Raw genomic sequence first — 27100 nt, forward strand, 5'->3', positions numbered from 1 at the left:
GGTAGCTAGAAAAGAGGCAACGCGGCCTCAATCTTGCCAGAAACCTCGCCAAACCCGACCAGCGCACCGTCCTGCCCGCTCCAGCCGCGGATGACCAGCGTGTCGCCGTCCTGCAGGAACTTGCGCTCCTCGCCGCCGTTCAGCTTCACGGCCTCCTTGCCGCCCTTGGTCTGCTCCAGGATGCTGCCCTCCGTGCCGGACTCGGTGCCTGAGATCGTGCCGGAGCCGAGCAGGTCGCCCGGACGCAGGTTGCAGCCGGTGATGGTGTGGTGCGCAATCATCTGCGGCCACGACCACAGCAGGTTCTTGGAGTTGGTGCGGCTGATTGTTGTCTTGTTTCCGTTGGCGGCTGCGAAAATCGCACGTTAGCATGGACATCACGAGAGATTCGTGATGTGGGGGGATACTCACTGATCAGGTCAACCTCCAACTCAATGCCCAGAAGGTTATCCTTCTTCGTCTCGCGCAGATACGGCTGCAGCTCCGTCTTGTTCTCAATCCCCGCCGTCTTCGTCGCCTCAAGCGCGTCCGCAAGCACCACCCACGGGCTAATACTCGTCCCCATGTTCTTGCTCGTGAACGGGCCGAGCGGCACGTACTCCCACGCCTGGATATCTCGCGCGCTCCAATCGTTCATCAGCACGTAGCCAAAAATGTGCTGCTCCGCCTCGTCCACGGGCACCGGCTCGCCGAGCCTATTCTCGCGACACAGGAACATGCCCATCTCGAGCTCGAGGTCCAGCCGCTCGCAGGGCGCCAGCACGGGCACCTTCGGGTCGGCGGCCGGGTTCTTGAGGATCTGGCCCCACGGCCGGCGGATCGGCGTGCCGGACACGACGACGCTGGAGGCGCGGCCGTGGTACGCGACGGGGAGGTGCACGTAATTGGGCTGCAGCGCGTTGGCGGGCCCGCGGAAGAGCACGCCGACGTTGTAGGCGTGGTTCTTGCCGGCGTAGAAGTCGGTGTAGTCGCCGATGGCGAGGGGCAGGTGGTTCGTCACCTCGGCGGCGGGGATGAGCGCGCTCTTGCGCAAATCGGCATTGTCCTTGAGGAGCACCGCGTGCGGCGTGTTCTCGGCCAGGATGGACTGGAGATATGTGCGGACTTCCTTGTGGACGGGCCTGCCGAGCGCGGCGAAGTCGTTGAGGGTGGGCGAGGAGAAGACGGAGAGGCGCTCTTGGATTGAGGGCAGGGCGTGGAAGCCGCCGGCCTTTGCTAAGGCCTTGAGGTCGAGGGCGTAGTCGCCGATTGCGACGGCGGGGCGGTGCGTCGCGTCTGACTTTGTGGAGATGATGCCGAAGGGGATGTTGGCCAGGGAGAAGTGGCTCTTTGGCGAGACGGTGACCCAGGAGCTCGACATTGTGACGACTGTGTTTGTGTAATTGATTCTTCAATTCCTCTGCTGGGTCGGATTGGCGATGTAAAGGAATTGGCCTTTGAGCTGCGACTCTGAGCGATTGAAGCTTTGAAGCTTCCTGGGTACATGTGAGGTCATCTCTTGTTTTGGAGTGTTGCTGCGGCGCTCAGGTACGGCATTCCGCAATTCCAATTCCGGCGCAAGCCGAGCGGAAAGGCAAGGAAGCCGGGCCGCCGCGGAATGGGGGGAATACTGCGGGGTAGCTCGGCGCCGTGGCGGGGTAGCAACATGAGGAAAAGGCAAAGCCGCAGGTAGGCGAGCAAGGTCCTTTGATGTCGTTTTTCCGCCGCAAGATGCACCTCTTCACCCACGGATGCTGCTGGGTGTTGCATCCTCGGGAGCTAACGTCTCGGCGCAGACTTGTCCCGTCTTGGTGTTGGACTCGATTGAAAATTCCCGCAGAGCCTCTCAGAAGTAAAGATTCTGGTGAGACTTTGACAACTCCTTGGCTTTGCTGTGGCTGTCAGGCGCGTTTCTGTTGCCGGTCTGAGCTGTGTTGACTGGTGTCATGGGCGCGAGGAATTGAGGCTCAATGGGTATGTCGACGACAGGTTGTGGATTGGACATTGGCGTCCGCTCAACCGACGGCTGGGGAAGAGCCAGCTGGTCCGATACAGACGACATCAGCGACTGAGGACTCGCTGCGGGCAAGTCGGTAGCTGCATCGTTGCTCTCAGTGGCCTTAGACCGGAACCAGACCTGGATGTCGGTCGGGGTCTGCAACGGGAGACTCTCCCATTCTTTGACGCGATCGACCTTGTTCTGTCTGGGAGTCCACGCTGCCTGCGACAGCAATGCCGGTGACGATGCAGCATCGTATGTTTGACTGTCCATTGTGCCGGAGAGCACCCCGATCAGAGCAGCCTCAGTCTCGGCCAGGCGAGTCTCGAGCTTGTTTAGGTACCCATTGGGAATTCCTCTGTAACGTTGGATGAGTATTGCGACGATGAGGAAGTTAATGCAGCACCATAGAAAAGTCTTTACGCACCTCTTGCTCTGTTCGGGATACTGACATCTGCCGGGCTCGTGGCTGCATTGGAGGCAAAAGGGCCTGCGGGGATGCGTCAGGGTCTTGGCCAGACAGACAGGGGCCCTCGCTACTCACAGCTTTCGGTCACACTAGAGACAGTGTTAGTCAATTGGCAAACCAACAGATAGGACTCCCCAGTTGAGCCCTGGTTGTCAGGTGTAAGTGTGATGAGGAACATACTCACTCTTCGCTTCCTCTGGCGACAACTCTCGCAGGCAATGGGGCTCTGGAAAGTGCTGCTGTTGCCGGCTTCTCTCTCGCTGCTGTTCCGCGACATAACTCTGTGCAATGGGTATACTGAGTGAGTGTCAGGTGCCTGGTCGTATGTACAGTATCTCTCTCTCCCTGGTCGATCGAGGATCTACGGCGTAAAAAGATCGAGTTCAAGAACAAAAGTCCATCGTCCGTGCGGACAAAGAAAAGTCCGCAGATGCCCCACTTTCCGGAGACTGCCGTGGCGCCGTCTCCACTTTCGTCCGACGTCGCGCCCCGATGCAGCGCGTCTCGCTCTCGTCTCCTTTCTCACTCACCACCACCAGCCACAGGAAGAAGAATATCTCGTTGTGCATCGATCTAACTAACCCCGGGCTTGGCATCCCAATTTTTTCTCACTTCCCTCTTGCATACCGGACAGATCAGACAACATCATTTCTTTCGAACCCCTCGGGACACTCGCCTTCACCATCTCTCTTACTGATTACCGCCCTCCACGCATCGCATCATGCTCCGGGTCCCCACCGTCCCTCGCGCCGTCCACTGAAGACGGCTTGTTTCTGGTCCCTACTCCTTGCTTCTCTACTACCTCTACCCCCTTTCTCACCCTAACCTGCCCATACCCCCTCCCCTCAGGATCGCCCGTCGGCGTCGACTGACCTTCCATCTCCCCGAATGGACGCTGTCGAGTCGCCCAATGCCACCTCCGAGTCTGGAACCCTAAGCCCGGCGCACTTCAACCACTCACGCAAGCGCAAGCACTCGGGCTCGACTGACCGTCCCACCCGCGAGTATGGGTTGATGCGCGACACGGGCAAGCATGACACCGCCCGCTTCGTCGGCAGCGGCAGCGGCATTCACTTCATCCGGGGCGTCTACGTCCGCCTCGCCCGCAAGTCCGCCCTCCGCACCTCCTCGTCCTCCCAGGCCAACAACATCAACGACCTCGTTCCCGGCGAGGACGACCAGCTGCAGCGCGAGAGTTCTTCTCGAGATGGCGACGACCTGAGCCTGTGGCGGCCGCACGAGCTGGCGCCAGAGGGCGAGGGTAATGATGCTAACCCTTCGTTTGAGCAGCTCGTCGAGTGGTCGAAAAGCTATTTTGAAGCATGGCACCCGACGCTGCCTTTTCTCAGCGCGCCTGATGTGCTGGGCCTCTTTGAAGAGGTGAGCGCGAATGGTATCGCTGCTCTCGGTCACCTCGAGAGGTCGATTGTCAAGTCGATATTGTCCATCTCGCTAGCTGATAGCAGGCAAAGAGCTCCCTTTGCTCGGCCGGTACCAAGCTCCCTTGTCTTTCGAACAGTCGAAGAGGCAATGTCTGCATCGCAGTTTGCACTCTACAAACCGGCCTCAATACAGGCCACCCAAGCAGCGCTTGCCATACAGCTCTTTCTCGTATCGATGCTACGTCTCAACTCAGCATCTCGATTAGGCGGGCTGATTGTCCGCATGGCCTTCCACCTCGGTCTCCACCGCTGTCCCTCACGATACCCCTTCTTCACCAAGGAGGAAGCCCACATGCGTCGAAGGGTGTTTTGGTGCATCTACTGCAACGAAAGATTCCTCTGCCAGGCATTAGGGCTGCCCCTGGACATCCGAGACGACGACGTTGACGTATGCTACCCGGGGGAGGAAAGACATGGGACACCACTCGATGGTGAAGACAACCGCCTGCAACTCCTAACCTACCTCGTCAAACACGCCAGGATCCGAGGTCTCATTCTCGAGCTGCGGAACAAGTCCATACACACCCGTGACGACACCGCAGACCGCGCCAGCTACGTCCAGGCGGAGCTCGCAAAATGGTCCAACGAGATCCATGATGCGGTCGAGGACGAGCCGCACCCGGGCGAGTCCGCTGACGAGAACACGCCGCAGCCCCCAATATCGTCAAGCCACCGTGTGTTCCTGCTGCTCCTGAAATACGAGTCCATGATCTCGCTCAACAGGCCGATGATGACGTCGGACCCATCGAGCCCGGCGTACTCTGCGGGACTGCAGAATTGCATCTTTGCGGCAAAGTCAATTTTTATCGCTCTGAAGCGGTATCTGACGCAGCACAAGATGTCGGATGATCCGACGAGCGCGTGTCTCTCTGAGCCGATGCTGCAGCCTTCGTTCACGTGGGCTGTCTGGATCAGCGCGTTCATTCTCATATATGCGGCGTTTGAGAGGCAACTGCCGCTGTCAAGCGCGTTGAAGTGAGTGAACACACCTGCGATGAAAGGAAACTTGCGTATACTAAGACAAGCGTTGCAGACACGTCGAATCAGGAAAAGACATCCTGCGCCACATCGCCTCCCGCGACACCTCCTGGCCAGAATACTGCCTCTCCGCCATCGACGAGCTCACAGCCGCCGTACGCGAACTCTCCGCGCCCCATAACCCGCTGCGCAGACAAACCAGCGGCCAACAACACCACCCCCCAAACCACCAGCCTAGATCCAGCGAACCCACGCACGCGACTCGTCCGGGGAGCAGCCCAAGCCGCTCACGCCACCCGCGCTCCCAGTCCGTCAGCGGTCAACCGGGCACCTCGAACCTGCGAACGCGCTTCTCCCCGTCGGTGGCAGCATCCTCCGGCCGCCCCGACGACACCATCCCCGCTGCCGCGGATACCATGACCTGGACGCAGACGCAGAGCGATGGGCTGGAGGACGCGAGCGGCAGGTGGCCCACGCAAGCATCCCCGGCCTCCGGCCCGCCTCTCGCGGCGTGGTCCGCAAGTCCGGGCGCGCAGTCGTTCCAGGCTACCGCGCCGCAGGACTCGCCCAACTTTGACAGCCAGCCGTTCTCGCTGGCGCTGGCGGCGACGTCGTTCCCGGCTGTGAATAATGCCGAGACGGGGGCGCCGGGTGAGGGACAGGAGTCTATGGTGTGGTATGACCAGCTCTTTGCGAATTCGTTTGGGGCGATTGATTATCCGTTTCTGGCGGCGGCGCAGTTTGATCCGTCGGTGGATCCTACGTGGTCGTATTTGCGATGAGGTGAAGATTAGGCAGGTTGGATATTCGGCGTTCCGTCAGAAGGGGGAAAGCTTTGAGTAGATATTTGGGTCGTATATGTGCGCCAGAACGTACCAGGAGTTATGGTCACAATGCAGAAACTGCAGGGCTAGATCTGAATAAGACGCTTCACGGCAATAATGATAAACAAGTAAATGTCTTTGAAGAGTGAAACGCAGGGTAAAAGTTGACAATTAAGAAGGAATGATTTCCAAGTTCACGAGAAACCGAATCATGGCTCACGTTCATGTATCAAATCGCCAGCTTCATTAAATGATTCGTCAAATCCAAGCCTTCCAGACCCATCAGCATGTACATCAGCATCCCTCATGCCGGTATGCCAACCGTCCCATGGAACCACTCTTTAAGCTCCACGTTCGCCCCAGTAGCTTAATTCTCTCCGCTCCACGTTTCTTTTGATCCAATCAGTAGGCGTACTTGGTCGTGCTCGCGCCCAGCTTCTTGTTCGTCTGCATCAGCCAGAACCGCAGCGCCCAGGTCCCTGCAATACACGCGAACGCGAACGCGGCGTTGCTAGCCATGGCCGTCAGGTAGCGCGGCCCGTCGCTCTTGGGGTAGAGGTAGGCCGTGTACACGTAGGATGCGTTGGCGATGACATTGACGATGCCGATGCTCACGGACTTCTTCTCGGGGGTGGAGCCGAGGGTTGCGGAGACCCAGCCTAGGATGGGGGCGTTGACGGCGTAGGCGCCTGGAGCTGTGTTAGGAGAGTGTCTTATTGAAAGGGGAATGGGGAACTTACCAGAAGCAAAGAGGAAGCAGGAGACGTAGCGCGCGGCTGTGTTGAGCGTCGCGCAGGAGATAACGAAGCCGACGATGGCTAGGCCCATGCATCCGGTGATATGCCACGTTCTCTCGTTGTACTTGCCGGAGGACAGACCGACCATGTAGCCGAAGAAGCCCGAGACGAGGTAGGGCGGGCACGTCAGCACCAATGTGATAGTCGAGTTGAAGCCCAAAGACCCAATGACCGTGGGGAAGAAGTTGTTGAACCCGCAAGCCGACAGATGCATGTTCTGAATAAAAGCAAGCAGCCACAGCCTCGGGTCACGAACAGCCTGCTTCAACCCGGCCATCGCGCCCTTGCTCTCCTCCAGACCAACAGTGTCCCTTAACATCCTCTCGTGCGCGAGCTGGCGCTCCTCGGGCTTCAGCCAGCGCGTCGTGAGCGGGCTGTCCGCCAGCGTGAACATGCCGATGAGCGCGACGCCGAAGGTGAGGCAGCCCTCGATGATGAACAGCCACTGCCAGCCGCTGAGGCCGTGGTTGCCGTCGACGGTGTTGAAGACAGCCGCGGCGATGAGGCCCGAGAAGGAGGTCGCGAAGATGTTGCCCGTGTACAGCACCGACAGACGCGTGGCGATCTCCTTGCGGGTGTAGAAGATGGAGAGCATGTAGATGGCGCCCGGGTAGAAGGGGGCCTCGGTGACGCCGAGGAAGAAGCGCACGGCGACGAGGCCGGCGTAGTTCTTTGCGAGGGCGGTGCAGGCGGAGACGACGGCCCAGGCCATCATGCAGCAGCCCATGTAGATGGAGGGACGGATGTGTTGGGAGGACATGAGCATGTTGGAGGGAATCTGCATTAAGAGGTAGCTGGGAAGACGAAGTTAGCTCTTGTTCTGCGAGAATGAGGTAGAAGAGCATACCCGACGAAGAGGATTGAGATACATGTGTTGTATTGTGAGCCCTCGAGACCTAAGTCTTCTTCGAGACCGTCGAGACGGGCCTGGGCGATGGCGTTTCGGTCGAGCTACATGCAACGTCAGTTGGTTGAACGGATATTACTATTTCGCGTCTCACATACGTAGTTGAGAAAGTACATGGCCCCTGGATTCAATCACGTTAGTTTTAGTCTTCCAGTCTGATGTAACAGTTTCTCTTACAGAGAGTTGGCATGATTCTCCAATCAAGCTTTCTCACAAGGGCAATCTCCTCGGCGCTGGTCTTCTTGACCGCACCAGAGTAATCACCCCCGGCCTGGAGTACACCGCCCTTCTCGTCCTCGCCCGACACCTCGACGAAGTTGTCATGAGGCTTGGACTCGAGGTCCCCGTGGTGCTTCTCAGACGCCATGATGGTGATCCAAGTTGAGATGTTGGAGTTCGGGCGAAAGTTTAGACGATCAAAGAAAGGGGCCTGGTTGGTTGGCTGGCGAATCAAGGAGCAGCAAGGGGGGGAAACAAGAGACTGCTTTGGTCCGTGAGTTCAGGAAAGAGAAGATCAGACTGAACAGGAAGCCAGTTGCAGCTCGCTCTTAAGTATGTCTCGATCGGCCAAACTTTTACCAGGAATCTCACCGTCCTCAGTCCGGGGTAACTCCACGGGGTTGTATTCGATCATGCCATGTTTCTGGGAGGGTCAAGCGCTCTTTGGCTCGCTATCGCACTCTGACCAAGTGTTTTCTGGGGTCTCTTCGCGTCCCAACAATGAGACCATTACCCTGGTTCCCCCGGACCCAGATTAGCTCCAGCGGACAAAGACAGCGCCGGGGCATTTGGGGTAACTTTGCGGGGAATGCGGGGGACGGGCCTGGTTTACAGGTCTGTTTTTGCATTCTCCATGAGGGGGAGTGCTACGCTAGGGACACATGTTCGTTGAGATTGGTCTGGCTGAGGTTGGTTGACGGGTCCATCGCGTTGTGAACCCGGTTGGATGGGTGTGTGGAGGCTTGCCCGGATCCAGAGGCGTGGGCCTGACTTACCCCGGATAGCTAAAATGGCTACTAGTTCAGACTCGAGCGTGGGGTTTTGTTGATCCTGCGTCGTGAGAACGTGGCCTGGACGTATCAAACGGTGGGTAATGGGTGAAGAATCTGGGGTAAAACATACTGTCGGGTCAGTTGAGGTCTGTGAGTTGGCCTAGCAGCTGTCAACTGATCTTTGAAAGCTGCTGGGTCACCAGAGCTATGTAACATGGTGGTCTGGATTTCACTAGGAATGTAGGGTACGGATATAAAGTGAGGGGGCAAAATAGTGGCTTCATAAGTTCATAGTCTACGCTTTCTCAACGCGCAGAACTGTTCTATTAGAGTCTAGAATAACGCGGACATGAGCCTTCTTCCCTTCCGTGAAGAACGACTCCTGCGTTAGTCTGTCTAGGTACAACTCATAAGCGGGCATGTAGCCCTGCACGAAACGGATGACCTGCGCGTCCGTCATTCCCGCACCTTTCTTCTCCCGCAACGCCCTCTCCTGGTCCAGCCGCCAGTAGTACACATTCACCAGCTGGTCTGTGCTAAGGTGGAGGAACGCGTCGAAGCGCCAGGGGCCCATGAAGGCCTCGCAGTACCTTTCCAGGTTCTTGTTGATGAGCAGCAGGTGCTCCAGGCTGTGGCCCGCCAACGTCGTCGTCGACAGCTGCGCTTCCCCGTCGGAGGAAGTGCTGTTTGAGGAGGCTGCCTTGGCCTTGTTCCACTTCTCCTCGACTTGCTCAGCTGAGAGCGGCTGGAAGCCAAGACACCAGCCCTCAAAGATGAGGACCTCCAGAGGCGGGCTCCGCGGCACGGTGTCCCACTCCGCGACAGGCACGCGGCCGCCCTCGCCGCTGAAGAGGCTCTTGTCGAACGCAGGCCACTTGATGCCCTCAGAGCTTCCGCCAGCACTCTGGCAGACGTCGTCGAAGAAGCGCCGCGCGAGCGCCTCGTCGTGCGTACCCGGCTGGCCGCGGGTGCGGAGGAGCCCGTTCCCCGGGTTGGACTCGCGCAGGGCGACGAGCTGGTCGTGGTCGTGGTAGAGGTCGTCCAGTGAGAGCGTCCGCGTGTTGACGCCGTGCTTGGCGTTGAGGGTCTGCGTCAGAGCCGCTGCCCATGTCGACTTGCCACTTCCTTGGAGCCCCGACAAGCCAAGAATGAACGGGGTTGAGGAGCCCGTCTGGTGAGCCTTCACGGCCGGCAGGATGTGCTGCAGCACGGCATCAACGGCGGATGCGTCGATCATGGCTTTGCTGACCTTAACCTACCTCAAGAGGCAGGATGGAGGGGGAAGATGAGATAAGAGAGGTTCCGCGCAAGAGCCCCGACAGATGGTCCACGCGGGAGAGCGGAATGCGGCTGTTATTATCTTTTGGAGAAAGGTTGCAAAAGTCGACCGCCGCTGAAACTAATCGAGATCCAGAATAGCTGCATGAAACTCCTTGCAGCGGCCGCCGGTGTTGAGTGAGTTGAGTCGTGAAGAGAAATAACTCAATGCCGTGTCGAAGGATCACACGAGTGAGTGCGGGGTGGTCTTGGTCCGCGGGGTAAGGAAAGACCGCGGACATTCGAAACACCGCTCCCCGGACCCCAGATCGCCGCCTCCACCACACACATCTGCCAACTCCACAATCTCCCGATGTTGGCGGCATCAATCCCGAAGATGTTTCGCGTTCACGCTGAAGATCTAGCCGTTGTCGGCGAAGCTCGACCGATTACAAAAGAAGACACCATCACGACGTGTCTCCAACTCCCATTGCATTCTCCAATACAGCCTCATCTGCCTTGACCCTCCCCCCCGTCGTCTGAGAACTCAAGTTGAGCTGCAAGACAAATCCCCTCACATCCCTCAACACCAAACACACAGAGCATCCGGTCTTCTCTCCTAGCCCCCTCACAAAACCGCCACAATGTCGCCCAGCGCGCTCCCCGCCAAGAAATCCTACAGCATCGCCTCCATGGGGGCTGATGGCATCGGCCCGGAGGTCATCGACGCCGGCGTGGAGGTCCTCAAGGCCCTGTCCGAGACCCTGGGCACCTTCGACCTCGACTTCACCGACTACGATTGGAGCTCCGAGACCTACAAGAAGACCGGCAAGTACATCCCCGACGGCGGCCTCGACCAGCTCAAGAAGCACGACGCCATCCTCTTCGGCGCCGTCGGTGCCCCCGGTAAGTAGCCCCATGTCCGCCTCCGCGATCATCCCCCGGACTAACCGATCGGCAGATGTCCCCGATCACATCTCCCTCTGGGGTCTGCGCCTGGCCATCTGCCAGCCCTTCCAGCAGTACGCCAACGTCCGCCCCACGCGCGTCCTCCGCGGCACTCAGTCCCCCCTCCGCAACTGCGCCGAGGGCGACCTGGACTGGGTCATCATCCGCGAGAACAGCGAGGGTGAGTACGCCGGCCAGGGCGGCCGCTCCCACCGCGGTCTCCCCTGGGAGACTGCCACCGAGACGGCCATCTTCACCCGCCACGGCGTCGAGCGCATCGTCCGCTTCGCCTTTGAGACTGCCCAGAGCCGTCCCCGCAAGCTCCTGACCTTTGTCACCAAGAGCAATGCCCAGCGCAACGGTATGGTTCTCTGGGACGAGGTCGTCTACGACGTCGCCAAGGAGTTCCCCGACGTCACCCTCGACAAGATGCTGGTTGATGCCATGACCACGAGGATGGTTCTCAACCCCAAGAGCTTGGACACCATCGTCGCCACCAACTTGGTAAGTCTTAGCTACCTCTACCCCTATTTTTCAACCATCAAGGCTAACAAACCACAAAGCACGCCGACATCCTCTCCGACCTGGCCGCCGCCCTTGCCGGCTCCATCGGCATCGCGCCCACCTCCAACCTGGACCCCACGCGCAAGAACCCCTCCATGTTCGAGCCCATCCACGGCTCCGCCTTCGACATCACCGGCAAGGGCGTCGCCAACCCCGTCGCCACCTTCTGGACCGCCGCCGAGATGCTCGCCTGGCTCGGCGAGAAGGACGCCGCGGACAAGCTGATGGAGGTTGTCGAGAGCGTCACCGGCAAGGGCATTGTCACCGCTGACCTTGGCGGCAAGGCGACGACGAAGGAGGTTACTGCCGCTGTTGTGGCGGAGATCAAGGAGAAGCTCGTCAAGAAGGCTTGAGGGGAGTAGGAGAGAAAGGGGTATGAATATAGAATTACGACTGTGCATGAGGAGCATCTCGACATGTCTGAGGGATACCGCGGAGGATGGATAGATTGAGCGTTGATGTATAGACACATGAATGACAAACACAGTAAAAGTCACAAGCATGATTTTTCAATGGCCAATATTACTTGCCATGTTCTTTGCTCGGTGCTTGTCCGTCTGACGAGGCGAAACGCCGACGGTCTTCCCGTATTCGACTCAAAGCTTGTCTTACTGGAGTACAAGGTATGCAGCTAGATAATATTAGTGCCCGAAATAAGGCTCGGCGGTGAATCTAGATGGTGGATGGGCCGATTGTCAGAGCTGGAAGTGTCGTGACACCGTAAGCTACAAAGCCCTCGGTCGCTCCTCGTCTGACAGGAGCTCATATAAAACCAGATCCTGGCTATATGCTAATCCCCAGAGCTCGCACATGCGTTCTTCCTCCTGTCCCTACGCCGGCACGCACACGCGAGGATACCTAAGCTCTTAAATACTCACACAGACTGGTCCCGAAAACTTCAGAACAAGCCATGCCCAAGTCAACAAGCTACGAGCCGTTTGTGACAACACTCACAGTCACGCAAGGGCAAGAAGGCTTTGAGAACAACTTGGTGTACACATTTTTGCCACAAACTACACCATTCACACCGCCGCTGGGCACTTGTTCGATAATTCCTCGATCCATAAGATGCACGGCCAAGCCAGCAAATATAACTTCGGGTGCAATTTGCTATGGAGACATGAATGTGGCAGAGTCAACACAAAGCCTACCGGCCGAGTGCTTTCCAGCAAGCTACGACAAAATTTGGAGACCAGCAGGAGACAATGAATTTAGTCAGTAGACTAGTATACGGGTTGTACCTATCTCGAAGTGTTGTTGCTGACCCGTCTCTCACACCAGGTAATCTACCCGACTTGGCCTATCCGGGCACAGCTTGTATCAGTGACTGGACGTCGGCCTGCAATACGACCATTCGCTTACCGGGCTCCCAAATTTCTCAGACGTGGTGTTGTCCATCTGGGGGGTGGACATGCTTGACAGTCAGCGGACTCGACGTTCCTTATCGGGATTGTGTGAGCTACATCAGTACACCAACCGATGTCTGGGTCAACGTGTATACGACAAGCGGAACCTCAGAGGTGAAGGTGGCCACGGCCTGGCAAAAGACCTTTCTGTCGGATCTTGCCAGCTCTGGTCCAATCAAGATAAAGCACCCCCCGTTCCCGCTATATGGAGTAATTCCATCTGACGGCAAAGACGGTGCTGTGGGAGGATTGGCGACAGGAGCAATTGCTGGTATCGCGGTCGGAATCGTTGTCGTTGTTCTTATTCTAATAGGGATCACGATATTCGTCTGCTTGCGAAAGAGGAAGGAAAGGCGTCTCGCTCAAAGTCAGGTTACCGCTGTTGAAGGAGACGCATACCACAAGGGGCTGGGCTATGACACTAAGCAGGAGCTTCCTGGTCATGGCTCGGAATCACGAGAACTTCAGCCAATATCGCCGCCGCCGGTAGAATTATCTTCACAGACAAAACCTTCAGAAGTGGAAGGTCAACCTCCTGTAGAGCTGGCATCATAATTGAATCGGTGCAGACCTGGGAAGATGTAATGGTATTGCGTTATTCGCTTATTTATAGATTTTGGAGAATCCACTAGTTCGATCTTGGCATCGTTGTTTGGCTGTCATCTCTGCAGTCTTGTTTAGTTTTCAACAGTAGCTTCCGCAGGATATAACTAAGTTAGGTCTAATCTGCTCGACAAACCTATCTTAGCCTAGATTAACTATCTCCTTCTTCCTTAGTCTTAAGTTTCTTCCACTCCATTAAAAGCCCGGCTGCACTGACCATTGCAGCAGATGCCACAGCCACGTACAGGGACGTAGTTGAGGCGTCCCGATAAGCTTGCGCAACGAACGGTAGAAGCTGCGGGTCAATATGTGAAGGGTTGATATTTGACGCTCCCAGGTCGGTGATTTTGGTAACATTTCCGGGCTGAAGCCGCGATCCCAGATGGCTGGTCAGTGTGTTCATGAAGACCGATTGGGCGATGGGTGCTCCTAGCACGACGCCCAAGCTTTGCGAGAAACCATTCAAGCCATTCGCAATTGGTATATCTGCCTCGCAGAGGACGTTCCGTAAGGCAGTGAGCGGAACCTGACCGCCGAAGCCGAGGCCAATACTGGTCAAAACTTCATACCCAATGATTTGTCCAGCATTGCTACCGGTGGTGAGGGTCGACAGGAGTCCGCTGCCAAGAGAGAACACCGCTCCACCTAGCACCAGCATTGGAACGTAGTGCTTGGTGTACGTAATCAAGGTTCCAGAAGCAATGGTTGCCAGCGTCTCTGGACCCCCCAGTGCGAGCATGTATAATCCAGCTATGCTTGGAGACAGGCCTTTGGCAGCCTGGAGGTAGAACGGCATGTAGTACGCCAAGACAGTGACAGCCAGATACGTACACGTCGTTGCGATACAGCCTAGTCCGACAGTTCGCTGCGTGACGATACGAAGAGGCACAAGAGCTCTTTGTGCAATTTGAAATTAGCGTGCGCAGGTATACCCCTCTTGAATGAACGTGATGAATGGCCGGGCACAAGGTTTATGAAGGAGGATGATAGTCATGTCTAACTCACTTGTCTCTCTGCTTGATTTGCAGTAATAAAAATAGAGAAAACAATATCCCAAACCCGATCAAACATCCAAGAACGTTTCTGTTAGTCCACGGCAACAGATTACCACCCCACTGAAGGCCCAAAACTAGGCAGATCATGGAGCTCAATATTAGAATGCTACCTGTAGGATCCAGCCTCATGAGCTTGTCTCTGAGTGGAATTTTGGTAGAAGGTCTGTGAGGCTCTAGGAAAGTCATCCAAACCAAGACCATACTAATAGCAGATAGTGCTTCCATCAGATTACGGTCAGCCTATAACCAACAATTAGACAGGATTCCATTGAACACCTACGCAGGTTGAGCCAAAAGCCGAATCGCCAAGTCAGAACGCTTTCCGTGAAAGCACCTCCGAGTACTGGACCTGCGAGGGCCGCTGTCATCATCATAGAGCCCATCAGCGAGATCATCAAAGGCATCTTCGCTTTCGAAACGATGTAACCGCCGATATTTAGAGCACCTGACGCCACGCCACTGGACCCTAGACCTTGAACGCCTCGGCCGATAATCAAGGTCATAGAATTTGGTGAGACAGCGCAAATGGTGGAACCTGGTATAACATTACTAACTGAACGTGGAATCAAACGGCCGAGAAATCTACAAGACGCTGCACAATCAACTTACCCATGATGACAGTAGCCAGACTACAGCAGAATGTGTATTTCAAAGAGAAGAGGGTATACAACTGGCCATAAATGGGCTGAGTTGCAAGCCGAGCAAGCGAGAAAGCTGCGACGTACCAAGCCGCGTCACGAAGGCTTTTGAACTCCGTTGTAATCTTAGGAACACTCGTGGCTACCACCAATCACGGGTTATTTGTGTTCACTACATATGTTGCAAAACCACATTCATCCGTATGGTTACCTATACATACCGAGAATGTTGACATCAAGTGCCATAAGTAGCACGGCAATAAGTAGCCCCGTCACTGTTGCTGCCACCATGTGCCGTGGAGGCTTCATTGCTTCTGGAAGTGCCGGAGCTTGGTTCAGGCCGTCGATGTTACTCGAAACAGAACAAATGCTGGCCCTGATGTGGCCTGGGTTGAAGCCAACTGAAAAACGTTTCTCGACATCTTGCGTTGCCCATTCCACTGCATCGATCTCTGGCGACTCCTCCTGGGGCCTTTTTTGTGGAGACCCAGAGGTCATCTTGGTCTTGCGTCGCGTAGTACTGAGGTGCTGCCGATGCTCGACTCGGCAAATTTCAGACGTATAATTTATAATGACGCTGGTCGGAGAGATTATGGATGCACATGTCTGTTTCCATTCGGAGAGGGTGGGTACAGAATATTGCATAAGCAAGTCGAAAACTTCTATCGCATTAGAAGAGAAATCAGGGAAAACATCTTGGTTCTGTTTTGAAGGATATTTACACTGGTAGCAAAGTCAAAAGCCAGCGTTCCGGACCGGTTCGTCGGTCCCTTCGGGCTCATGAAAACGCATTTGATGAGCAAAGCTGAAGCGAGCCAAACCCACGGCTGGGAACGCAGTGGAGCCAGCTGAACTTTCGAATCACTGCAAATACAGAGTAGCCATGCGATAAACCAGGGTGTGCCTCCATCTTAATAAGCCCTAGATAGCACGATGAAAGTATTCATGCTGCAATCTTGTTATTGAAACAACAGCCAACAATTGATACATGCTTTGATAATGTACCGAAACGTGACTGCCCTTCTGAAAAAAGCCGAGAACCTCGTACTCTCTTTGTCCTTTCTGCCCATGCCGGCAGAGTGGCGGGAAGAACTCTGTTCTAACACCTAACCTTAAGATACCATGTTTACTGCAAGATATCAACTCCCTGGTTTCCTTGTCTTCGTGGCTAACCTAAACCGGGCCCATCATTTTGGGTTTGAACACAACTCCCGACAAAGTCAAAATGTGGCATCGGAAATGTGGGCCTTTTCCGCCCGTTGCCTCCTAAACCCTGTTTCATAAACTTCAACCACTTCAGATTATTCTGAATTGACTTTTGGTGACGACAAAGATGAGGTGTTCTTGCCCCGTTAATCAGGGATTTGCTCTTTACTTGCCGTTGACTTGGTTCAGAGATAAATCGAAAGCCGGGGCGCACTGTTAGATGAATTCGATTTAAACTCATGGCGGTTACAACATGCCCAAGTGCACCTGGGGACGTATCACGGCCCACCCCAACATTTTCTTCAATGAAATAGCTCTTCGATAGTTTGATGATGCTGCGGAGGACGGCACAGTAGAAAGTCGGCAAAAAGGCCAGGAAGCAAGAACATTACTTCAGAAGCAAGTTGGCCCAAGGGCAGGTCTACAATGAGCAAATAAACAAGACGTTGTTTCGAGCTATATAATTCACTATATCTGGGTTTCTCCGAACTTATCCTCCAGCAATCTAGCAATCTTGTCCGCAAGGTCGTGTATAGTTGTCGATTGTATGAGATCAGGCAATGGCAAATCGACCAACAGATGTTGTGATATCCAGCTTGTTAGCTCATTTGCGTTTAATGAGTCAAGCCCAAGGTCGTCCAGGGCAGCCTCCGGCCCGATTTCAGCGCTGGAAAGTGCAAGCAATTGTGCAATAGCAGTCCCAAGCAGCTTGACGATCAGTCCAATTGTTTCCTCGTGTAGCAGGCGGTCAGGTGTGCTCTTCGCAATCTTCATTATCGTTGCCAACTCCGATTTTGTAGAGGAAAGCTCTGTTGTTCCCGAAGTCAAGTTCTCCGGATGGATACTGTGTGCCGCGCCCATGTGGGCGTTCTTTTTCCAAAGGACATGCGTCGAAGGGTCTGCTAGGTGTTGCTCCGACCACAGACCGAGGGCCATCTGGCTAAGATGTGAATATGCGTCGTCTCGATTGGACGATGAGCCTGCACGAGAATGGTGTATGCTGATAGTGATGGCTTCCAGGAGTTTTTCCTCGCAAAGAACGTGGTATCCCGCCGCCTGAGCTCTGTCTTGCATGTTGCCTGTACTAGCGATAACCCCAATGCCACCCATGATCCCAATATCGATGACCGATGCTGGGAGCCCAAGATTATGACGGTACCGGACAAAGGCGTCCAGGTAGGTGTTGGCGGCGTTGTAGTTGGCTTGTCCAATGTTCCCGACTAGCCCGCCGATAGAAGAGAACAGCACAAAAAAGTCTAAGGAAGATTGCGCCAAGGCCTTATGAAGATTCTCCGTGCCTTGGATCTTGGGCTCGATGCATGCTCGCCATTCGTCGTATGTCATGCGTAGTATTGCGTTGTCCTGTAAAATCCGTTAGATGATGGTAAGTTTGAGAGAAAGTCTGTCGTCAGTATTCACGTACCCGTAAGACCATTGACATTTGGAACACACCAGCGATGGGGCGATCCGCCGCTTTCACAGCCCTCGAGACATCCTCCAAGATCGCAACACTGCCCGTAACCGCCTTGATGACACAGCCTTGGCTTCGAAGCTCACCCAAAAAATATTCTACTTGGGGTTCAGTGCCTGCAGAGCGAGAGAGGAAAATCAACTCCCCAGCACCATGCTCTGCCATCCACGTTGCCACAGCGCGGCCAATGCCGCCTAAGCCACCGACAAGCAAGTAAGCAGCATCCGAACGAAACTGAGGTGATGCAGGCATGACCTCAACGGACGACAACGGAGAATCGCTCTGCGGGTCGGTTGTTGGAGTTTGGAGCACCACCTTGGTGGTTGGTTGGTTCTTCTGTCCAGCAGCAGCACGGAACGCCTCGTGGACTTGGCTTGGCTTGAAGATCTTGGCAAGTCGCGCCCAATCTCCTGGCTGTGCGTCTCCGAGAAAATATTTTTCGCAGAGTTTCCATACCCTAACTAAGTTAGTCATGAAGTTGCATCAACGCATCGCAGCCATGGTGCGCGTACCTTTGCACCGATTCTGGACTGTGGTGGCTGAGAGCCTGCATATCGACGATGCGATATGCCTGACTTGCAGAGATCTTGACTGTTTGGAAGTCTTTTGCCTTGACTGGATGATCTAGAACGTCGAGGAAGATGCCAGTAGGGGAAAGATATTGCAGCGCCCAGTCAGGAAAAAGGCCGCCGAATCCAATCATGCAGGTTGCCTTCGGCCACGATAGAGCATCTTCCGGGTTTGACACGATGAAGTCTACAGCGATGCCGAAAGCATTTTCCAATAGCAGTCTGTCGGACTCGGAAGTGATGATGAAGCGGATCTGTCAAGAACAATGATCAGTCAGCGAACGTGTGCGTGAACCAGAATTTGCGCTTTCACGTCCTTACCTCTGCCCTTCTTTTCCGCAGCAATTCGACGGTTGCGAGACACAGATCGCTCAGAGTAAACAGCACAATAACATCCTTCAATCAGACGATGGGTTAGTAAACACAGGTAACTCTTAGGATATCCCACATATACTTGGACAGCAATACTGACCTCCCCGCTTGCTATTCTCCCAAAACCTCCTACTGTGAACTCGGCCGCAGCGCATGCCAGTGGCATAGCCGCCGCGGCCTCAAACGCGAAATCCTCACCCAAACGCAGACAACTCGACGGCAAGACATCCAGATGGCTGGCTACGGCGCCTTTGCCAGTTGAAAGAATGACGACTCGGTCTCCTACCTGGAAAGAAGTTGCATCATCGCCCACAACCGTGACGATGCCGGCAGCTTCCTGTCCGAACAGGACCTGATTTGGATTGGAAGCCTCCTGGGCTATGATTACATCCTTAAAGTACCAGCGATTAGTTATTGACTCATCCTCAGCACCAACACAAGAACTCCATACGCTGGCCATTGTCTGATACGCACCTCTTTGTTTACCGCGGCTGCTTTCACCTCCACTCGCAGTTGGCGGGCGTCCAGAACCGGCAAGGGGCATCTAACCCATCGCAATGAACTCAAATTGCCCGTGATCCTTGGAGCTAGCTTTGCAAACGTCGACACTCCGCTTGTCTGTTGTTGTTCGGAGCATCGGCATAGTTCCTGTTGCACTGTTGTCCACTGGTGTCTCGGTACCACGATGCCATGCTCCCTAGTAATCGCAAACTCAAAGTCCGGGTCGAGTGCGCCATCAAAGCATCGGTGCGGCAGGTGTTGGACGATGCGCATGAGAAACGTGGCACATTTGTCACTGTTTGAAACGTCTGCCAGGTCGACCTCGACAATTGTTATGTCGGCCTTCAGTTCCGATCGCAGCGTACGAGCCAGTCCGTAAATCATAGCAGAGCGCGGGTCATTACAGTCAATCTGAGAAAATGGAGTGACCCAGACAATAGGGCGTTTTGAGGTACCGGTGCTTAGGAGTTGGATAAATGCGGGGAACTCACTCTCTTTCAGGTGGTAGATCCAAGGGCGATCCAGGTCAAGGAAGAATACGAGGGTTCCATCGGTAAGTAGCGAGCCAGACTCACTAATACAGATATCTGCGTTGTATGCCCGGACAGGAATTGAATACGAGTGGAGAACCGACTTGAAACTTTCTATCAAGGTGCTATCCTCCTTATTTGTGACGATGCTGACGGGTGTGGAGCTCGACTCGAGCTGGTTGAGGTGACGCAGCCGCAGGATGGGGTTCACCTGGTTCTTGTGTTGATCACCTTTAGGTAAATCAAAGCCAAGGTCGTGTATAATGGGAAACAGAACATCTTTTGAGATGTGTGGCGTTTGGTTTTGTAACAGAACCTGGGAATATGTTAGCCTGAATGCCTTGAATAATGTGTCTGCACGGCCTGGAGATTTGTTCAGGCTCAGAGCAAGTATTGTTATGCCCATGAGTATCTACATGTCTGTTTGCAAATGAGAACGACGCTTTCTTCGACTCACATCAAAAGACGTCAGAAATGAATCGGCTAAATATACAAGTTAACTACCGCTGTTGAACGCGGCGCATGTTTCGGGTGACGGGTCCTATGTACTGACCAAAAAGAGCCTCCGGCAGAATAAGCACTCCGGAAGGGCGAAGTAACTGCTTGATGTGCAGCAAGTCTTGAGAAGTGTCACGTTCGGTAGAGAGTATCTGCGTATGTATACATCAGTAAATGCTTTCATAATATTGCAGAAAGTGAGAAGACGCACGTCGGCACAGACAATAATGTCAAACGACTGAGCGAGATTCTTGTCCCCGCCCATGGCATCCCAGCTTCGCACCTCAAAGCCTTGGACATCTGAAAAGTCGCCTTCTGCGTTTTCTAGAGAGTTTGGTGAAATAGACGCATACGTGTATGTTGAGAAAAGCTGAGTCCCTCTCTTAGGTTGGAGAAGCTGTAGCAATGCCAAAGTTGTACTGTTGGCCCCGTCAGCTGAGCCGATCTGCAAAATCTTCGGCTGAGGATTCGTGTGTGTCAGAATAGGCATCGCAACTTCTAAAAGCCTTTTAGCTCGAAGCGACCAGAGGCCTTGAGACACGATGGAGTCTCGGAGCGTGTCCTTCGTGTGCTGCAGGGGGTTCTTGAACAACTTCTCCATCGTCAGATCCATGTCGTGTAGACGACTGCTCTGTAACTCGATCCGTATCTTCTGTTGTGCGGCTTGGCGGTTTTTTATGTTGTCTTGAACAATATTTCGGCAGGTAGTCGCAGACAATACACCGTACCCTGCCTCCTGCGCCCTTTGAATCTGTTGATCAACCCACGCCTTGGTTGCGCCCTGGTCGGGAATGTTGCCAATGTCATTGTCGACTTGAGCGTAACTAGACTGCATCTCCAATAGCAGGAGAAACAACAAGTGGAGAATTCTCTTGATGTCATCCGCGTCGAAGAAGGGAGCCTCATTCAGGGTCTGGAAAGGGAAGAAGCTTGCGTGGGGACGCCAGTGAGGCGCGCTGACAATCGGAGGAGCCTCCGTCTCGCCCTGCAAGGAACTACGGATCTGATGGGCCTCAATACCTTCCATGATGGCAATCTCCTCCCCATCATCTGCGTATGCATGGACCGTTCCGGAAGTGTGGTCCTGCGCAACCTGATTCATCATTCCCGTTGCCCAAAAGGGCCCAGCGTACTGACGAACAAAGATCCTTTGGATGTAGGTAGGTGTAGCCATATACTTGGCTTTTCGCTGCAGACCATGACAGAGTGAGATGCCTGTAGTCTGCAAACACTGGTCGAGTGCGGTGGGATGCACAAGATAGCTGCAGGTTGAGTCTTTTGATGTGTTCTCCGGTGGGTTCACACGGGCTGTTGCTTGCTGCACACTGGGACTGACCGTAATGTGTTCCAGCCTTCTGAAAGAGGGCCCATATGTAAAGCCTAGATCTTGCGTAATCTTGTACCAGGTGGCTCGAGAGAGCTGGCGAGGAAACTCGCGTTTTGCAAAGCCTCTGTGGGCTCGATGAGGCTCCGCGGTAACTACTGTGTGACAGTGCTCCGTCCAAATATTATCCTTCCAGGAAGTGATTTGCACGTCGTAGCTGACAGGCGCATTCTCGTCGGAAACAAGACGTCGCAGTCTGGTATGTATCTCAACTGGACGGCCAGGCTCCAAATGCAGTGCCGCGGAAACAGAGAAATCCTGGGCCGAGAAGGACTCCAGAAGGCCTCCATTGACTTGACGAAGCGCCTGTTCGGCAATCGATATGTACGCTGCAAAAGGAATGATGACCTGGTCGTTGACGACGTGGTCTCCAAGCCAGGGGATGTCCTCAAGAAGCAGTACCTTCCTCCATCTCGGCTCAAGAGCACTGGTTTCAAACACCTGGCTTCCAAGTAGTTCATGCATGGGGTACTTGCAGTCTCTGTACGCCCTGTACAAACGGTGTTGTCCCTGGAAGGATTGTTCATGGACCCAAGTATATGCTGGAACATCGAACAACGTTTTTCCTGGCGGTGTGATGGCCTGATACTTCAACTTGACGCCCTCACAAAAGAGCCGCCCGGCAAGTCTGAGAAGGCTTTCGTAGCAATCCTTATTTTCCTCTAATGTTGGAAGGTAGCTGGCTTTGTCGGTGGACATGCTTTCCATCACCTGTCTGATTGGGCTTTTGAGAGAAGGGCGAGCACCAACCTCAACGATGACAAGGTTTGGTGTCTCCATTTGCTCCAGGAGGTTTTTAAGGGCCTTATTAAACAGCACAGGCTGCACGAGGCTCTGTTGCCAGTGTGTAGCGCCCAAGGAGTTGACGGTCCTTATGAGACCTCCCGTGACACTGGAGAACATAGGTATGCGAGGTGTGGCAGCGCTGAGAAACGGGCGAATCGCTTCTTCATAGGCTAAGCCAAAGTCCTTCATATGCGCTAGAGGTTTCACACCCCGTATTAGCACTACATCATTAAATCCAAGTACATCTAAGATTGGTACTAACCGGAATGAAACGCAAGGTCCACATCAAGAAGCTTAGCAAATATGCCACCTGCTTTGAATTTTGTCACCATAGCCTCAACCGCACACGCGTCTCCGGAAATGGTCGTGTTGACATGGCTGTTCTCACAAGCGATAACTACTCCGGGTAGTAGCCGCTCAGAAATGTCCTTGGAGCCGGCCCCAATCACAGCCATAGCTCCTGAGTGCTGTGTCCCGGTTCTGTTCAATACGTAGCCTCGGAAATATGCGACGATGATCGCTTCATCTGCTGTTATGGCACCAGCCGCAAAGGCAGCAGCGATCTCGCCACTGGAATGGCCGGTCACTACGTTCGGAATCACGCCCCAACTTCGCAGGACAGCGAGGAGTCCGATTTGAATAGCGATGCTACACGGTAAAGCATACTCCGATTTCATGATACGACTGTCTGTTTCCGATTTCAGAAGTTCCCCTACAAGATATCAGCATTACCAGAGCCTTTGTAGGATCTCGTGTAAGAGCCATAGACGTCAATGAATAGGCGAGGGCGCCATACCTTCAATCGTCCAACCAGATTTCAACTTCCTGAGCGCGCCGTCCAAGTCACGAATACACTGGCGAAAAACAATGTTCTTCAGGATCAGATTCTTGCCCATCGTGGGCCATTGGGCGCCCTGGCCATTAAACACGAAAACAAGCGTCTTTGGCTCATCGCTACTAGCAACAGAAAGTCGCAGCTCTGGCTGGGTCGTCGTGCGCTGCCCGACTGTATCGTTTCGAGCGATAAAAAAACCTCTGTATTTCAGCTTCGTTCGTCGACAGCCGAGAGTGTATGCCAAATCCGACAGTTTACAACGCCCTGAGCTTGCAATGGTATACTGCTCGTAAGCCTGGTGGAGCAGCTCTAGCGACTTTGGATTCGACGCTGAAAGCAACAGGACGTTACTTTCATCTGTGTCTCTTGAAGACGTTTCCATCCGTGGCTGGCAATCAGCTTCGAACCACAGGTGGGGATGTTCTAAGATAGCCTATGAGTGTTAGCTATGGCTGAGATTACCGGTCGAGTTTTGACATCAGGAATTGCGGCAGAATAGGAAAAGAAGGTCATTTCATACATGGCAGTTGGCACCCCCCATTCCGAACGAGTTCACGCTAGCTCTCCGCAAACGATTCAGAGGAAACGGTTCAGGCTCTGAAGCAACCCTAATTTTCCCACCGGCCCATGGCACTACACGTGGATATGAGTGTATGATCAAAATGTGTATGGACAGGAATCTCGATAAGCACTTACGATTGGGATTGGGTGTGTTGAAGTTGGTGTTGGGCGCAATGACGCCCTTCTCAAGCATAAGTATCACCTTGATGACACTCGTTAGGGCAGCGGCACCCTCTGAATGTCCGACGTTGGGCTTCACCTATGGTCGCAGAGAAAACAAAGCTTGGTCAATTCTTGAATTGCTAAAACCGGTTGGTGTAATAATGTTACTTACAGCACCGATAATGACGCCTTCTTCTCTGAAGATCCTTTCTATGGCTCCAACTTCAGTAAGATCCCCAATCCGCGTGCCCGTGCCGTGGCATTCGAAGAAGGACGTCTCAGAGTACTTCGTGATTCCGGCCTTGTCATACGTATGCCGAATAAGCGCCTCTTGTGCATACCCATTAGGGATTATCAGGCCGGGCTCTCTGCCGTCATGCTGAGTAGCAATTGAACGGATCACGGCCCGGACGGGATTTCCATCTCGAAGGGCCTGCGACAGTCGCTTGATGTAAACGGCATTGATGGCTTCACCCCGTCCAATTCCATCGCTGGCGGCGTCGAAGGTCTTGCAGACGCCATCTGGGGAGGCGATGTTTCCTAAAGCTCCAGATGCGCCCGCGGCAGAAAGGGGCGCCGATAAAAATAGACTGCAGCCAGCCACAAGCGCAGAAGTGCATTCTCCTAACTCTAAAGATTGAACAGCCAGGTTCAGAGATACCAGTGACGATGAACACCCAGTCTTCACAGTCATGCTGTGTATAGACACTGATTAGATTGCTTCTCTGACTGTAGTAAATAGGAACATCCCGGGTTTCTAGCTTGACGTACCTTGGGCCCCGGAAATCAAATGCATGCGAGATTCTATTTGAAAGCATGATGTCCCATTTTCCAGTTGGGTAGTTGCTGTAGTATTGAGGGTCCCGTTGCATCTCGACACTCCAGTCCTCAAAGAACGAGCCCACATAGCAGCCAATCGTTTCGCCTTGCCAGTCTGTCTCGCCAGCATTTTCAAGACACTCCCAACTAACCTCCAGCAGCAATCTGTGCAAAGGATCCATCTGTTCTAGCTCACTTCGACCATAGGAAAAATGCGAGGCATCGAACCGGTCGAGTTGAACGTGATCCAGGAAGTATGCCTTCTTGGTTTGCATAGTCCCCGGGCGTGGCTTCTCGCTATAATACCCACCAATGTCGAACCGGTCTTTTGGCACCGGTACGGATGCGCAGCGCTTCTGCATCAACATGTCCCAAAAGTCATCCGCGTTGCTGACGCCTCCGGGTAGTCTCATTGCCATGCCACAAACGACCACGGGGTCGTCGCCGGGACCTCGACTGACATTGACGTGTTCGCCCATTGTTGAATTTGCGCAACCAGACTTTCGATCAATACCGTGTTTTGCAATTGTAAATGATGATTGAGGACTCAAACTTGTTGCAGTTGGCTACTCCAAAGCCACTCTGTGAGGGCGTCATAGTATGGGTGCATGTATCAGCGCATGCAATTAAGAGGGCACAGCCGTACGAATACTCGGTATGAAATTCTTACCGCATAACATACACTGAAATCTTTATTCAATTAACGAAAGAAAGACGTTTGTCCGTCAACCCCTCGAGCGCCAACAAACCCCGATAGCATCGGCGAGGTGCCGTGACGGTTACCGCTACTGCGGTAAGGTTTCTGGGTGGCCGTTGGAATACTCAGACTTCCGCCTCCACGCGGCGGAAAATCGCTCAGCTCCCGATGCGCACTAGGGACTTCTCGACCGCTTGTCCTCGTAGTCTGAGGGAAATCTTTAGCGCGGAAATCCAAGTTAAACTCCGACTATCCCACAAGACGCTAGAACAATATGTAGGTTTAAGCAGACTTTACCTCTACTTTAGTGAGAATCTTGTGATGGTATGTTATTCAGCAACAGAGTTTTGCCCATCTAAGTACGTGTGCGGGCCATATTTGCTCAATACGGGTAAATTTCGCCGATGCCATCCTCGAGTAAATCACTCTAGCCGATTCCGAGCGCGCATCTCCCAGTTCGATCGATGGTTGTAAGTTGTGATAAAGAATATGCCAAACCACACGCAGCTGTAAATGGAGATCTGCAATCTATTCCGCAGAAGAGTGCAATATCACTATGAACAAAATGAATCGCTCTCGTCAAACTCGTGCGATACTTCTTCTACATGGCAGCGGTTCGTCTGATGCTATATACAAATTCCAAACTTCCAGAATTCGGGCTGCTCTGAAGGACAAGTTCACATTCGTGTTCGCAAGAGCTCCTCACCCCTCGGAGCCCGGCCCGGGAGTGCTGCCATTTTTCGCCAAAATGCCGCCTTATTTCACATGGTTCAGGAAGGGAATTGAAGCAACAAGACACGAGATTGCAATCTTTAATCACTGCATCGAAAACACCGTCCGGGCCTGGAAAGCTGATAACCCTTCAGGAGCGATTGTTGGGGTATTGGGCTTTTCTCAAGGTGCCATTGCATCGACACTACTGCTGTGGGAGCAACAGGCCGGCCTCATACCATGGCTTCCGGATCTGGAGTTCGGCATCTTGGTTTGTTCGGGATATTCCGAGGCCATGAAGACGTGTATGCGGGACCTGGGCAACGACGACCAACGCGGGGGTCAAACCTTGACAATCAGATTACCTACTTTGCACCTATATGGACGGCAGGACGTATTCGGCGCTCCATCGTCTAAGAAAATGTTTGCAACACATTTTGTGGAAGACAGGGCGCGATTGGAAAGCTTCGATGGAGGGCACGAGCTTCCCCGAGACAAAGATGACCTTGAGAAAATCAGGGACTTTGCGGTAACTGACCACATGATAGTCAAAGTGAGGTGCATCTGAGTTTTACGTTGTTTTGTACTTACCTTACTCTGTTGCTATATTTCCCGTAAGAAAATCAATAGAACATGTACAACTTCGAAACCTTTCACCGTACCTAGTTGCATTACAACCAATGTTGCAACCTAGTTCTCTATGACAATGACCCGCACCGTCCGTGGCGTATTTAGTGATTCAGCAGTAGCATACATTTAAAAGATACTGCAAGGACATCATTCAATTCCCTTCTCTCAAGAGCTCACACTCGCCGATCTTGCATCCCACTGGCTACGATGCCAGCGAATCCTGTATGGTTCCTTCACTTCAAATAAATGCCAAGGTGGTAATCACTTGCCGAGCAGCTTCCCTCTTTTCTGTTCTTAGCTCAGAAGCAAGAATCTGGGTATTTTCACGGATTCGTTTGCCTTCGGCTTCTTTTGTCTTGCGCAAGATTTCCTCAAACTCTTGTCTTACAGCCTCTTCGCTACCAATGATATCAGGGCCTCCTCGTCTTGCTTTGGCTTTGGCGCTGCCGGTCCTGATCTAAATAACAATTATAAACTTAGTCGCTGAACCGTCACAAGCGTGTATTGCCA

At 53.7% G+C, this 27100-nt stretch overlaps 9 protein-coding genes across 9 annotated transcripts; 2 read left to right on the top strand and 7 right to left on the bottom strand.

Moving 5' to 3' along the window:
- Positions 1–5: 5 nt before the first annotated feature.
- COL26b_001338 (uncharacterized protein) lies at positions 6–1360 on the bottom strand (the record flags this gene model as incomplete). Its single annotated transcript, XM_053174291.1, has 2 exons — positions 6–349; positions 412–1360. The coding sequence occupies 2 exons, from the start codon at positions 1358–1360 to the stop codon at positions 6–8; spliced, it is 1293 nt and encodes a 430-aa protein (XP_053041601.1).
- Positions 1361–1825: 465 nt separating this feature from the next.
- Positions 1826–2724, bottom strand: COL26b_001339 (uncharacterized protein; the record flags this gene model as incomplete). Its single annotated transcript, XM_053174292.1, has 4 exons — positions 1826–2336; positions 2406–2468; positions 2523–2536; positions 2632–2724. 4 exons carry the CDS (start codon positions 2722–2724, stop codon positions 1826–1828), a joined length of 681 nt encoding a protein of 226 aa, XP_053041602.1.
- A 611-nt stretch (positions 2725–3335) lies between these two features.
- On the top strand, positions 3336–5649 carry COL26b_001340 (uncharacterized protein; the record flags this gene model as incomplete). The annotated part of the gene is made up of 3 exons (XM_053174293.1): positions 3336–4864; positions 4923–5022; positions 5176–5649. The coding sequence occupies 3 exons, from the start codon at positions 3336–3338 to the stop codon at positions 5647–5649; spliced, it is 2103 nt and encodes a 700-aa protein (XP_053041603.1).
- Positions 5650–6093: 444 nt separating this feature from the next.
- COL26b_001341 (uncharacterized protein) lies at positions 6094–7762 on the bottom strand (the record flags this gene model as incomplete). Its single annotated transcript, XM_053174294.1, has 5 exons — positions 6094–6380; positions 6432–7282; positions 7336–7439; positions 7494–7516; positions 7573–7762. The coding sequence occupies 5 exons, from the start codon at positions 7760–7762 to the stop codon at positions 6094–6096; spliced, it is 1455 nt and encodes a 484-aa protein (XP_053041604.1).
- Positions 7763–8682: 920 nt separating this feature from the next.
- On the bottom strand, positions 8683–9624 carry COL26b_001342 (uncharacterized protein; the record flags this gene model as incomplete). The annotated part of the gene is made up of 1 exon (XM_053174295.1): positions 8683–9624. The coding sequence occupies one exon, from the start codon at positions 9622–9624 to the stop codon at positions 8683–8685; it is 942 nt and encodes a 313-aa protein (XP_053041605.1).
- A 664-nt stretch (positions 9625–10288) lies between these two features.
- On the top strand, positions 10289–11509 carry COL26b_001343 (uncharacterized protein; the record flags this gene model as incomplete). The annotated part of the gene is made up of 3 exons (XM_053174296.1): positions 10289–10550; positions 10606–11096; positions 11156–11509. 3 exons carry the CDS (start codon positions 10289–10291, stop codon positions 11507–11509), a joined length of 1107 nt encoding a protein of 368 aa, XP_053041606.1.
- Positions 11510–16532: 5023 nt separating this feature from the next.
- COL26b_001344 (uncharacterized protein) lies at positions 16533–17000 on the bottom strand (the record flags this gene model as incomplete). Its single annotated transcript, XM_053174297.1, has 1 exon — positions 16533–17000. One exon carries the CDS (start codon positions 16998–17000, stop codon positions 16533–16535), a length of 468 nt encoding a protein of 155 aa, XP_053041607.1.
- A 1001-nt stretch (positions 17001–18001) lies between these two features.
- COL26b_001345 (uncharacterized protein) lies at positions 18002–21107 on the bottom strand (the record flags this gene model as incomplete). Its single annotated transcript, XM_053174298.1, has 4 exons — positions 18002–18358; positions 19158–19823; positions 20023–20157; positions 20217–21107. 4 exons carry the CDS (start codon positions 21105–21107, stop codon positions 18002–18004), a joined length of 2049 nt encoding a protein of 682 aa, XP_053041608.1.
- A 2298-nt stretch (positions 21108–23405) lies between these two features.
- COL26b_001346 (uncharacterized protein) lies at positions 23406–25031 on the bottom strand (the record flags this gene model as incomplete). The annotated part of the gene is made up of 4 exons (XM_053174299.1): positions 23406–23443; positions 23707–23830; positions 23906–24273; positions 24464–25031. 4 exons carry the CDS (start codon positions 25029–25031, stop codon positions 23406–23408), a joined length of 1098 nt encoding a protein of 365 aa, XP_053041609.1.
- Positions 25032–27100: the final 2069 nt, after the last annotated feature.

Source organism: Colletotrichum chrysophilum (assembly GCF_026319265.1).
Source record: "Colletotrichum chrysophilum strain AFK26 chromosome Unknown scaffold_6, whole genome shotgun sequence".
Lineage (NCBI taxonomy): Eukaryota > Fungi > Ascomycota > Sordariomycetes > Glomerellales > Glomerellaceae > Colletotrichum > Colletotrichum chrysophilum.